Genomic DNA, 13,943 nt, shown 5'->3' on the forward strand with positions numbered 1-13,943 from the left:
TGTCTTTCTTACCTTGTAGGTGTACAGCAAGGTCCTAGTATAATTGCTGTGAGTGACAATAAGAGACTCTGGGTAACTGTAAACATGTGCCCAAGGGAGTTGAAGGGAAAATTAATTTAGGTAGTTTATTTTATTTTTAAGATTTTATTTATTTATTTATTTGACACAGAGAGAGAGACAGCAAGAGAGGGAACACAAGCAGGGGGAGTGAGAGAGGGAGAAGCAGGCTTCCCTCTGAGCAGGGAGCCCAATACGAAGCTCAATCGCAGGACCCTGGGATCATGACCTGAGCTGAGGGCAGCCGCTTAATGACTGAGCCACCCAGGTGCCCTTAATTTAGATAGTTTAAACATTTTGAGTTTTTGTTTGTTTGTTTGTTTTTAAAGATTTTATTGTATTTATTTGATGAGAGATAAGAGTCAGAGAGCACAGTTGCGGGGGAGTTGGGGGATGGCAGAGGGAGAGGGAGAAGCAGGCTCTTCGCTGAGCAGGGAGCCCTAAATGGGGCTTAATCCCAGGACCCTGGGATCATGACCTGAGCCAAAGGCAGATACTCAACTGACTGAACCACCTAGGTGTCCCAATTTTGATCACTTTATTTTTCTTTTACTGTTATTTTTCCATTCTCTGTTAGAAGCAAGTCATTAAACCCAGCCCCCACTTAAAAGGAAAGAGACCAGGGGCGCCTGGGTGGCTCAGTGGGTTAAGCCTCTGCCTTCAGCTTGGGTCATGATCCCAGGGTCCTGGAATCGAGCCCCGCATCGGGCTCCCTGCTCAGCGGGGAGTCTGCTTCCTCCTCTCTCTCTCTGCCTGCCTCTCTGCCTACTGTGATCTCTCTCTGTCAAATAAATAAATAAAATCTTTAAAAAAAAAAAAAAAAGGAGAGAGACTAAACCTCCTGGAGGGAGAATTACCGAAGAATTTATGCTCCTATGTTAAAATCACCATAGTAATCAGTAAATCTTGAGGCAGGTTTTTTGAAACTATGAAAGTTATCCTGTTCCACTAATTTTAGCATCCGTCCATTGATCCTGACTATAGCAATTATTACTGTGATTTTTTTTTTTTTTTTTTTTAGAGAGTGTGTTGGGGGGTTTTGGGGGAGGGTGCAGGGGGACGGTGGCAGAGGGAGAAGGAGAGAGAAAATTCCAAGTAGGCTTCTGAGCTGAAATCAAGAGTCAGATGCTCAACTCTTGAGCCACTCAGCACCCCATTTCTAACGATTTTCTATTTCCCTCGAGCCTTCTACGTTAATTGAAATCCTTCTGAAAGGATTATTTATTGTTTCTTCCCCATTTCCAGAATGTATGGAGTCATTCATCTATTTCAGTCTTTCTGTGGGTTTTTCATAGATGTCCTTTATCAGGTTGAAGAAGTTCCCTTCCATTCTTTGCTGAATGTTTATCATGAAAGGGTGCTAGATTTTGCCAAATGCCTTTTCTGCATCTAATAAGATAGTCATATGACTCTTGTCCTACACTGATTTTCATATATTGAACCAACCTCACATTCCTTTAATAAATCTCTTTGTCATGGTGTAGAATTCTTTTTACTTTACTGGTTTAGGCTTGGTAGCATTTTATTGCACATCTGTATTCTTTTTTTTTTTTTAATTTATTTATTTGACAGAGATCCAAGTAGGCAGAGAGGCAGGCAGAGAGAGAGGAAGCAGGTTCCCCCCTGAGCAGAGAGCCAGATGTGGGGCTCCATCCCAGAACCTCCCAGAACCTTCCAGAACCCCAGGATCATGACCCAAGCTGAAGGCAGAGGCTTTAACCCACTGAGCCACCCAGGTGCCCCACACATCTGTATTCTTAAAGGACATTGGTCTATAGTTTTCCTTCCTGGTGGTATCTTTACCGGATTTTGGTTTCATATTGCCTCATGGAATGAGGTGGGAAGTATTCTTTTCTACTTTTTGGAGAAGTGTGTGGTCTAGTTTTAACAGCAGCACAGTATTTCAGTGAGTGAGTATGTTTAACTAGTTCCTTATCTAGGGATCTTTTGCATATGACAATGCTGCACTGACTTCATCTATACAAACAAGTATGTCTGTAGTTTTTAGGTCAAACGGTATGTATACTTTAAATTTAGATAGATATTGGTAATCTGGTCTCTAAAAAGTTACAGGCTACTGTTTTCATTTAAATAACCTTCACTGTTATCTCAGTAAGTATGTGTTATGTGTGTCTAAGTGTGTGTGTGTGCATGTATCTATGTACGTATATTTGTGTTACATGTGTTTATGAATAATCAGGAAGTCTTTGGATCTGACATGGACTTTGGTACTTCTTAGGTGGAGCAGGCAGCTCAAAACTCATTCTAATTCCTCTCCTTTCCTCCCTGAGATGTATTTAGACTTAAGTGACAAGTCCTCTAAGTGCTTGCAGATTTTTGGACATCTGCTGAGTCCTAAGGTAAGTGGTGGGAGACCTGGTCTGCAGTTGTTTCAACCCTTTTTTTTTTTAAAGATTTTTTTTACTTATTTGAGAGAGAGACAGTGAGAGAGAGCATGAGAAGGGAGAAGCTTAGAGGGAGAAGCAGACTCCCTGTGGAGCTGGGAGCCCAATGAGGGACTAAATCCCAGGAGATCGGGGATCATGACCTGAGCCAAAGGCAGTTGCTGAACCAACTGGACCACCCAGGTGCCCAGTTTCTACCCTTCTTATAGTAATACCCAACAAACTCCACGTTGCAGAAAAATTTACTTAAATGGGGAAAAGCATCAGTCACCATTAGTGTCCTTCAATGCACAGAGGTTATTCTGCTGTTAGGAACAGGATCCTGAGTAACTTGCAGCTAGCTATGGGATACATAAGGCAATGTGTACTTCCTGTCCTGAAGATGAAGAAGTATGAACATAAGAAGAAAATACGTGGTTGGAGAAATAAAGCCCAAAGAAGCCAGTGGTAGATTTGTGCCATTTTTATTACATAAAAGATCAGAAAATTCAAGAGTACAACACTGCCTATTTTCTTGTTTGAAGATCATACCTTATCTAGTTTATTTAATATTCACCACAGCTGCAGGAAATTAAACCGAACCTTTAGCAGGTATCGCATACGGACCTGGTTGGGGTTATAGACAATAAATTCATTGTAGTTGAGGGTATAACCCTCTGGATTCAGAACTCCTGTGTCACTTGCTGGTCCTAAGGGTACCATACTCCCATTCCTGCCAAATGAAAAAAAGCGTGTCAATATCTGCCTCTGAGAAGTTGGAATATAGAAAGTAGAGAGTCTTATCTGGCCAAAAGAAGTCTTCTGGCTTTATAGGCTCTGAGTACTCACAGGGTGATGAAGGAGGCAGGACTGGGAGCCATCTTGCCTAGTCCCTTGGTGCTATGTTTGCCCTGAAGTAATCTTTCTGCCTCAGGATTGGCCTCTAATAGCTCATTACACTGACCTAAAGCGACCTGCAAAGCAAAAAGATCTTTAAACACCCACATCTTCCTGAGAACTGGATGGCTCTAAGGCCAAACAGAAAATCCCACCAGTACTTTCTTCCCCTCCTCCTGCACAGGAATGGAATGGAAATTGCCCTTGGCTCCCCTTTCAAGTTCTCCCAGGTGAACCTCTTGGTTTTGGAATCAAACTTTTCTCTCTGGAAAAACAGGAACTAATAATAAACTAGAGATCATAAATATGTTCATCTCACCTCTGATAAAAGTAGTAGTCCAGTATCCTTCACTCGAGAAGCAAAGCAGTAATTGGCACTCTTAGAAGACATGTCGGCGAAGTAGATTCCTTTCCCAAACTGAAATATATAAACAAACTTGAAGGTCAGCTGCTTAATCCATTGTGTTAGCAAGAAGGCCTGTGCCACTGACTCTGTGTTTCATGATCTTAAACACAATATAGACCTTTTTCCATTTCCCTTTGCAATTCTTTTCCAGAGAAGCAGGTGTATTCGTGAGTCTCTGCTTTCTGAGGGGGTAGAAAGGATATCTTTAGGAATTTAAAGAAAGAGGGACATAGTAAGAAATGTTAGGGTGTGAAAAAAGAAAAAAAAAGTCAGGGTTATCAGTGAGCTGGTTTACTTCTCGGGAAGGGTACTATGGAATCCTAATCCAGAAGAAAAAAGGGAGTGGGGGAAAGGACTAAGAAAATTATTATATCCTTTACCCTTGTGCCTCCTTCCAGGATTTTACTCACCATGTAACCTGTGATGGGAGCCTCAGGTGGGGCAATTCGAAGCCCATGGCTCAGGATTCCCACCCAGTTACTAAGCCTGGAACCATGCCATAGCAGCATCCTAGGGAACAGGTATTATTATTGTACTCTGTTGCTCTCCAGCAGAGATAGGCCATAAGGATAAAAAAGCCATTTTCTCCCATTTTCCAGAAGTTCCATAACTGCACTTCTGGCAAGGCAATGTCTTCCCAAACCCAAAGCTAAACTGAGACCTGTTATGAAGGTCCTCTCTGAAGGCTTCTTTCTCACCCTCCTTCTCCACTTCAAAGACATCCAGCAAGGTCATGGTATAGTCCCTGTGTGTGGGAGCATGAGTAGACTGCAGGTACTGGGAAATCACCTGTGAGAAGAAATGAAAGAAATGGCTGGTGTGGACTCTACAAGAGACCAGACCAAACTGAAGAACCTCAGGGCTTCTGGTAAAAATCAGAGACTTTCTGCTCCCTAATGGCCTCACAAGACAGTGAGAAAGAGCTGTACCTTCCCTAATTCCTGGTAAACTGAAATTCTGCTCTATACAAAAGTTTGCTCTTGGGCAACCCTCTTGGGTCCCCTCCTTTGGGAGCTTTGTATTATCACTCAATAAACCTTGCTTGCTGCTCTCCAAAAAAAAAAAAAAAAAAGTTCATTCTTAACCAGAGTAGTCACAGAACAGTGGGGTAAGGAGCATGGGTCTTATAGGTAGGAAAATAAATGATCATTTTTCTTACTTTGAACTCATAACTTTCATGGTCTAGAGGGTGCAGGGCACAATGCAGTTTTCTGTAGTGTTGGTCCAATGGGTGTTCTGGGCTTTGCAGCTCTGTCTTCACCAGCTTAATGGCAATTTCAATGTCTCCCAAAGCCTGACAAGATGAGATATAGGATCAATGTGTAGGGACTTGGAACCAGAGAGTAATACTTCCCAATCCACACGTCTCACCTCTAGTAATTGTACTTTGTCTGACAGTTCTTTCTCTGTCCGGATTAATGGAGGGGTACGGAGTCTAAGGACAGAGATATAATCCATAATCAGTTCTCTGATGGGTGGCCAAAGGCATATGACTAAAAGTAACAGACTAAAGATAAAACAAACACACTGTATAGATTTTGACATCTGGGACTAGAAATGCAATTCTTTTTTATGGGTTCCCTTAATACATTTCAGATGTACAGCTTTGTAATTTGAAAGTCATCACTGCAAGTTCAGTTACTATCCCTCACCTTACAGCGGCCCCATTCACCAATTTCACCCACCCCCAACCCCTTTCCTCTGTCTGTTCTTTGTATCTATGAATTTTTTTTTTTAGAATCTACATGAATTAAGTCATATGGTATTTGTTTTTCTCTGTTGGCTTATTTTGCTTAGCATAATACCATCAAGATCCATCCAACCATGTTGTGCAAATGGCAAGATTTCACACTTTTTTTATAACTGAGTAGTATTCCATTGTATATATATATACCACTTCTTCTTTATCCATTCATCTGTAATGAACACACAGGTTGTTTCCATATCTTGGCTATTGTAAATGATGCTGCAATGAACACAGGGATGCATATCTTTTTGAATTCGTATCTTCATATTTTTCAGATAAATATCCAGAAGTGGAATGGTTGGGTCATATGGTAGTTCTACTCTTAATTCTTTGAAGAATCTCCATACTGTTTTGTATAGTGGCTGTGCTAATTTACAGTTCTATCAGTAGTATACAAGAGTTCCTTTTCCTCCACATCCTCTCCAACCCTTGTTATTTCTTGTTATCGATAATACCCAAATCTTATTTTTTAAATAAGATATATCAACTACAAAAAGTAACAGCTTGGATATAGTCCTGTCTAGAAACAGAAGTAGACATGCTGACCACTCAGGGTTATTTTTAGGTCATAGAGTGCTATAAAGCAAGAAAAGAATAAAAACAGAAAAAGCACCAGAATATAGAATCAACAAAGATAAAATGTATTTTCTATATCTACTGTCATTTGAATAGGGAATAGAGACTTTCACACCTGAAGCTATTTTACTTGTTGGCTGGATATCTAGGCCTATTTTTCTTGGTAACTTCTACTCGGTCAGAAAATATGGTTATAATCAGGCCAGGAGATGGCATCCCAAACTTGTAAGTGGACTACACAGGCTATCTATAAATCATTTTGGCTCTGTATCTATCTAAGATGATCATTTCATTAGAAATGAGAGTAAAAAGATTATAGTTACTGTTGAGTGATGTAGATGGATATAGGTAGGTAGAAGACCAAAGAGAAGTGTAACAGCACAGGCCTTACCCAAAGTCATGTGGGATCCTGGTGTAGAATTCATTGCAAGCTTCCATGAGAACTCGTCCATGCTGACCAGCCCGAATACAGTCCTCAATCTTCTTTAGAGACTGGTAGCCTGCCTTGATTTGTGCCACTGTCAGCTTCCCTGCAGGCCCATCCAGAGATCATCAGAACTCACAACTAGGGTCCTATCCTGAAAACAGTATTCATTTGCCTAATTGACAAAGACTCCCACCTCTCAGCTCTCAAAACAGCGTCTCCTACCTGACACTACCTCTCACCCCAGATCTCCTTTCTTTCATTCACAGTATCAACAAGCTTTAAATCATGAAGGTGATGAAATATCCTATTAAAGGAACTAGGAAATACAAAGAGAGAATGTGGGATAGAATCTGAAGTCCTAAAAAAAAAAAATAAAGAATCTGAAGTCCTACCCAGTGGGGCTTTCTTGGTGTCGTATTTCATTTCTACCATCGTTTCTTCCATGGCCTGGACATTACAGATCAACTCTATCAGCTCCTGCACACGAAGATCTAGCTGTGATTCTGGTTTCAAAGGGGATTTAAGAGAGTCCCCTTTTGATTCTTCTTCACTCTACAATGGAAAAAAAGAGAATTACAAAATCCGGAAGGATCAATTTTAAGGTCCCTGCAAGGGCTGGCTCTACAGTACCCCTGGCAGTGAACACCAATCAGCTTCTGCTTGAACACAGGCTCATCCCATTATTAACCTGGTTAGAGTACTTGATGTGATTCCACCTTCTACTCTTCCCTATGCCTCCCACAGTTAAAACTCCCAGAACAAGTCTAAAAGGCTCTCCTAATGAGTTGTTATGTTTAAGTATGTTATGATAGCCATTAGGTCTCAGATCTTCTCATCTTAAAAAGACTAAGATTTTTACATTTCTCAGATACTGTGACAGTTTTCAGCATCCTGGTTCCAACTCAACTTGTTGAAATTAATTTTTTTAAATGTGGTGTATAACCAGAAGTGAAGACAACTTTAAATGCTATTTCATGGTGTGACTATATATTACTCCTCTCTCAATCCATACATTAAACTTCTGGAAATAGGACCAAAGATTTTAAAAGAACCGTATTAAATAATGAGACTAGAAAGCATATTCTATCTTTATTCTACAGTCCTTTCAAGATTACAAAGATCCGTGAAAGTTACCCCTGAGGGAACTGTATCCTTTGCTTAGGTGGGAAATAGCAAGACTCAGGATACCCTGATCTGTTCTATTCTGGGACCTGATCTAAGCCATTCTGCTAGACTTCACCTTGGTTCAGAGGAAGCAGTTTTCTCCCCAAATGTACAGCTGGAGTTTACCTGTGTATTGGTGGTATAGTCCATTTCTAGCATATCATATTTTCCAGGCACCTTCTCAAACTTCTCACGGTCCTCCCAATTGTTTTTTGTTTTGTCAAGGAATCTGTGGGATCCACAATGGTGAGAAAAATCTTATAAAAAATCTTACAAGTAAGAAAACTCTTACTACTAGGAATGGACTTATAATTGTTTCCTTAGAACATCTCCAAACTATTTCTTTTTTTTCCCCCCAACTATTTCTTACAACTCTTATATCTGAATTCCCAAAAATCCTGGATTCTAAATTAGGACCCTAAATAAAAAAAAGAAAAAAAGGCTCTAAAGTCAATGGGAATAAAAAATGGGAAAAAAGGACTCTTGAGTTTCCCAAAGGCCCCAAAATACTACAAAAGCCTTTGAGATTTTAGACAAAAGATCCCTTTCTAAGCTCTTTCTCCGAAAGATTCCCAGAGACCAGAAAGCTGTCTCCATATCATATTTCACTATTTTTAAAATTTTTAAAGCTCTAACTGAATATTCGCATCCCACCCACTTTTCCCAAATTTCATTAATTGTTGGTCATATGCTAAATATATTAGATTCTTCTGTTTTTAGTTAATTTCTTTCTTTTTTTTAAATACTTTTTTTTTTTTAAGATTTTATTATTTATTTGACACAGAGAGAGAGATCACAAGTAGGCAGAGAGGCTGGCAGAGAGAGAGGGGAGGAAGCAGGCTCCCTGTGGAGCAGAGAGCCTGATGCGGGGCTCGATCTCAGGACCCTGGGACCATGACCTGAGCCGAAGGCAGGGGCTTTAACCCACGGAGCCACCCAGGCGCCCCTGTTTTTAGTTCCAAGGAGCCACCCAGGCGCCCCTGTTTTTAGTTAATTTCAAGGTTCCAGGTGATGTAATCACTAACTAAGGATGCAGTTTGGTATTCTAGTCATAGAATGTCACAGTGGAAACACATTAACATTGAGACCAAATCACACTTCTTATAAAATTCTTAAAGAAGATACATGGAAGAAAAAGAATGGTATTTTTTGATACTCATTTCTTAGAACTTACTTCTTCTGAAAGATTTCCTTGGCTTTGTTGAGGTCCCCTGAGCAAGCCACCAAGCTGTGCTGCCCCATTTTCCCAACTGCAAAATAAATTCCACACATAAGATGGTTTTCTGCCTCCCGATCCAAGAAGAATTTTCTCAAAGTCTCCCCACTTAAGCATCTGACAAATAGGCAGGAAGGGGAGAGGGAAAGGTGAATGGGCTGAGCAGACTGATCCCTGTTGGTATTAGTTACCTGCTAACTGCCACAGTCCCTGAACAGCATTAGCAGACCAACTGCAGGACACTTCCCAGCCTCAACAAGCTGCTCTTAGTTTTTTCAATGGGAACTTATTAATGAAGATGCTTGCTATTTCCCTTTTGTGAGCCCCTCCTAGGTTATAAAGCCTCCTTTCCACCAATTTAAATCCAGAGGATCTTCTGGTTACTCACTAAGCTGTCTCTGGCTTTCTGAATGACAAATGAGAAAACCAATAATAAGAGTCATTACCACGGCCCCATCTCATCCAAACGCTGAAGTGCTTCTGGGCATCATCTTCTAACAGCTGAATCAAATAGTACTTGTTGTTATTGAACTGAAGATTGGTCTATGATAAGAGAAACACCAACATGAGACAGGTTTACAGATGGAAGCCACATAAACTGATGTCTTCCTTGGTCACAGGTACTAGTAACTGCTGTAAGGAAAAAGCTACTATAAGGCTAATATCAGGGACTTAAGAATTAAAGATCTGGGCATTGAGACATGCTCATCTGTAATTACCAAGAAAAAAATTCCCATACATAGAACAGCTCCTCCCCTTACCTGATTTAGCATGACATCATAGACATCATTCCCTTCACAGTACACATGGGCCTAGAGAGAGAAGGAAAACATTGACATTAGTGTAGTCTCAGTCCTCATGAGAGCCTTAGTAATGCTCTAAATTTTCTTCTGTCTCAAGGTGTCATTCTCCAGCACCACCAATATCTACCTTCCAGGAAAGAATTGCAAAAGCACGTTCTTTTACATATAACCTATTATTCCTATAATAAAAACATGTTGGCTTTTTTTTTGTAATTACAGAAAAACAAATGATTCTAACACTTAAAGGAAACTTGCTCCAGAGGAAGCCTTTCTTCTGTATTCTTCAAATCCTTTTCACATTTGTAACTCATGCCATACCACAGCACAGTTTCTCATGAGAACAAAGATGGTTCTTCCTTGATAATGGTATAATTTGCTACCTGAGAAAGAGAATGAGGTGCGGAAAGCTGATGACAACCCCAGAAGTTAAAAAAACATCCTGATTATTAACCTCAAACTCCAGCACCCCCATCTCTTAATCTTTGAGAAAATTAATCACTAGTAGCGTTTTGGAGGATTCCTAAAATGAATACTAGTAGTGTTCCAGACAGGAATCCCAGTAGCAAAAGAACAACTGCTCTCTGAGAAATTGATGGGCAAAGGAATCTCTCACCTTTCCCACCTTGGCTGTGCACTCAGGATCCACGGGAGCTTTGCCCTTTAACAGCAAGGTCTTCACGGACTCTGAGGGAGGAGATATATACTACAGCTACTTGTATGGGAATCAAAAATAACTATCATGTCATAATGAACTTTGCCCATCCCAAGCAATCCTGATCTGTCCAGGTCTCAATCTGTCTAAATTACATGAAACTGAAGATTCCAAGAAAGGAGATTTGTATTGTGGTATGCCCAAAGGATAGAAAATTAATCATATCTTTAAGAAAGGAAGAAGTAAGAGTTGAAAGAACAAGGCATCCCTTGTCCTCACCCCTCCCATAGACAATCCTGCTAGTCCATGTCCTCTCTGGCCTACCACTTGAAGCTGACCTTGCTTGTTTTCTGTTTTGTTATTATTGGCCTCTCCTCCATTCACAGGCTCCTTTTTCACCCCCTGCCTCTGGCATCTTCGAGTTTTCTTTGCAGGCGGAGGGTCTTCTATAGCTGTGTTGCCATTATGAACTCTTCCAGCTTCATCTAATGCTACAGAGGCCATGTGCATAAAGAATAGGCAAAGAACCAAAAGAAAGAATGAGTACCCACTGAACACAATCCTACTTTGAAAAAAACATCATCTTTTTAAAGAAATGGCTTAAGATGGTTTTGTAAATTTACAAAGAAATAGTAACTGCCATACCACTGTTCTTGGCAATAGTCTGAGAAATCACGTCCTAAATTGCTATTCTAGCCAAATTAAAATAAAATAAGATAAAATAAGATGGAGTCCCAGGGCTCTTGTGAGCTCATAGCCTGAGGCATGAGTGTCATACAGACTGCTTATCTCTGTTTACTTGCGTCCCCAAACTTTCCCAATACCTATCTTCAAACTACCTAAGGTGGTATGAGATAATGGTTAACAGAGTGCTCTGTTACCTGTCTCTAGTTTAGAGCCTAGCTGGGTCTCTTCCAGCTGTGGAAACTTGTAGAATTTACTTCATCTCTTTGTACCTCAGTTGCCCTGACTGTAAAATCCAGAGGAGGACAATAGCACCTAATTTGTAGGATGGACCTACACATTTGTAGGATGCATGCATTTAAGAACATAACACAGAGAGAGTGTAATACTCCTCAATTCTAAGACCTGAATTTTACTATCTTTGAAACTGGGCTGCATCTTACAATGGATGACATATAAACAATGAATCACGTTTTAACTGGAAGCATTTTTTTTCCTTTCTTAGTGATACATAAAATAATGATGCATCTTACAATAAATATTTTTAATTAGATGACATTAAGTATTTATTTTTTTTTTTTAAGATTTTTTTTTTATTTATTTATTTGACAGAGAGAGAACACAAGTAGGCAGAGAGCAGGCAGAGAGAGAGGAAGGGAAGCAGGCTCCCCGCCGAGCAGAGAGCCCGATGCGGGGCTCGATCCCAGGACCCCGGGATCATGACCTGAGCCGAAGGCAGAGGCCTAAACCACTGAGCCACCCAGGCGCCCCTGACATTAAGTATTTAAAATAGTGCTGGCACTGTGTTAGTTACTACAGGTCCACAAGCTCTTATACACAATGCTGTAATCCGAAAAGCTCTGAAAACTGAAGTTTATAAAGTTCAGCACCTAAACTAGCTTGATAGCCAAGGACGGGTCAGGGGGCGACGGAAGGGGTGGGGCTAGAGCAGAGGGCCCCGCTCCTCTTCAGACTCCCCGCCCCCCAGTATTCGCCCCCTACAATGTGCACCGAACCTCCGGCCCCATTGCTGCGCGTCCCCCGCCGTCTGGCAGCCATGGAGCCTGAACGTTCTTGGCAGCAAACCCGCCCCGGGAAATACCCGCCTGGAGTCACAGGGCGGGAACACAGCGCGCGTGCGTGCGTGCTGAGAAGACGCGTACAAGGGACAGGGGCGGTACTCCTGCGATATTTGCATGTTGCTACGCGTTGTGGGAAGTCACCATAATTGTAAAATGTCTTTAGATGCGGGAGCCTTATAAATGCTCGCTAGGTCCACCCTTTCCCATAGGGCGGAGGGAAGCTCATCGGTGGGGCCACGAACTGAGTGCCTTGTGTCACTCTACCCCATGTCCCCTGGGAAGGTCTGAGACTAGGGCCATAGAGCGGCCCTAACAGGGTCCTCCCTGATTTCGGGGAGGTGAGTTCCCAGAGAACGGGGCTCCGCGCGAGGGCAGACTGGGCAGGAGATGCCATGGACCCAACCCCGTGGGGAAGGACCTGGCGGATGCCTCCTTAGCCGGAGCTTGGAACAGACTCACGGCCAGCAAAGTGAGTTCAATGGCTGAGGTGAGGTACCCTGGCCGGGGGCCTCATAACCTAATTCAGACTACTCTCCCCCGCCTGTTTTTGAAAAAAAGCAGAGTATATGAGGAAGGAGGGGGAAAATGTGATGACTTTGGGTCAGGAGTGGGGCCAAGCACTGAACAAGCTTAACAAGCTCTCTACCACCCGAAACCCGCTGAGGGTCTCCTTTTGGACCTTGAGGTAAGGAAGGGGGGTTTCTTAAGACAAAAGTCACTGATGATAAGAGAAAAGATTGATACACTTGATTTCCTGAAATTAAAGAGCTTTGTCCATCAAAATATAAAAACCAAAATTCTTATTGTTTGTATGTGGTTTGGTTGTGAATAAGAAACTACAAAATAAAAATTTTTAACTCATTACAGAAGTTTAACAAGGCTGATAGAAAATAACACGTAAGAATAAATTGCATCTTTATAAGAGCTTCAAATAGAAATAGAATTTTAAAAGAAATAATAACATTTACTATATTATCAAAGTCTATCAGATACTTGGAAATAAATCTGACAAAATATAGGTGCTCAGCAAATGTTTGCTGGATTGAATTGGTTAATTTCTTTCCTTGGTAAGTCAACATTTGTTGCATCTAATTTAATTATGACACAAATAAGCTAGACTGGTCTAAAAGATGTTAATTTGGAGATAGGAAAATGTGACAAAAATGGAATATTTGTTAAAAATAATTATCAGAGCTTTGGGTACTAGACAGAGTTAAGTGCTTTAACATGTATAATGTCATTTAATCTCAAATTGATAATATTTGCTGATTACTATGCTATGAGCTTTACAAACATGATCTCACGACAACCCCATAGGATGAGTATTATTATTGTCCCCATTTTATGGCTAAGGAAGCTGAGCTTTAGAAAAATTCAAGTAATTTATTCAAGCTCACATAGTATATTAGTTTACTAGGGCTGCCATAACTGTCATAGACTGGGTGGCTCAAACAACAGAAATTTATTTTCTCAACTCTGGAAGCTAGAAATCCAAGACAAGGATGTCTACAATGTAGGATTCTTCTTCTTTTTAATTAAAGAAAGATTTATTTATGTATTTACTTACTTGAAAGAGGAGAGAGAGACAGTGTGAGCAGGGGGAGCCGCAGAGGGAGAAGGAGAAGCAGAATCCTTGCTGAGAGTGGGGCTTCTGGTCTGACATGGGCTCCATTCCAGGACCCCGGGATCGTGACCTGAGCTGAAGTCAGACCCTTAACCTATTGGACCTGGGTAGTTTTAGAACCTGGGTGGTCTTAGAAGAACCTAGGTTTCTTCTAAGTCTTGTCTCCTTGGATTGCAAATGGCTGTCTTCTTACCTGTCTTCCATGCATTGTCTTCCTTCTGTTT

The 13,943-nt window shown here is 41.1% G+C and overlaps 1 protein-coding gene across 2 annotated transcripts; it reads right to left on the minus strand.

Annotated features, from left to right (window-relative positions):
- Positions 1 to 2,910: 2,910 nt before the first annotated feature.
- Positions 2,911 to 12,160, minus strand: LOC111140679 (poly(ADP-ribose) polymerase 2). Of its 2 annotated transcripts, none has more exons than XM_022492891.1 (16): positions 12,030 to 12,160; positions 10,668 to 10,814; positions 10,291 to 10,361; positions 9,636 to 9,686; positions 9,321 to 9,417; positions 8,833 to 8,908; positions 7,785 to 7,887; positions 6,887 to 7,046; positions 6,459 to 6,597; positions 5,116 to 5,179; positions 4,904 to 5,038; positions 4,406 to 4,533; positions 4,155 to 4,254; positions 3,658 to 3,756; positions 3,291 to 3,415; positions 2,911 to 3,174 (listed from the first exon to the last, which is right to left on the minus strand). In XM_022492891.1, exons 1-16 carry the CDS (start codon positions 12,070 to 12,072, stop codon positions 3,015 to 3,017), a joined length of 1,698 nt encoding a protein of 565 aa, XP_022348599.1. In that variant the 5' UTR covers positions 12,073 to 12,160; the 3' UTR covers positions 2,911 to 3,014. The 2 variants fall into 2 exon arrangements, with proteins under 2 accessions (XP_022348599.1, XP_022348598.1); XM_022492890.1 differs by having other exon boundaries at positions 10,668 to 10,820; positions 12,030 to 12,119.
- Between the last annotated feature and the right edge of the window lie 1,783 nt (positions 12,161 to 13,943).

The sequence above is a fragment of the Enhydra lutris genome, unplaced genomic scaffold, assembly GCF_002288905.1.
Source record: "Enhydra lutris kenyoni isolate GAN:26980312 unplaced genomic scaffold, ASM228890v2 scaffoldscaffold4, whole genome shotgun sequence".
Classification (NCBI taxonomy): domain Eukaryota; kingdom Metazoa; phylum Chordata; class Mammalia; order Carnivora; family Mustelidae; genus Enhydra; species Enhydra lutris.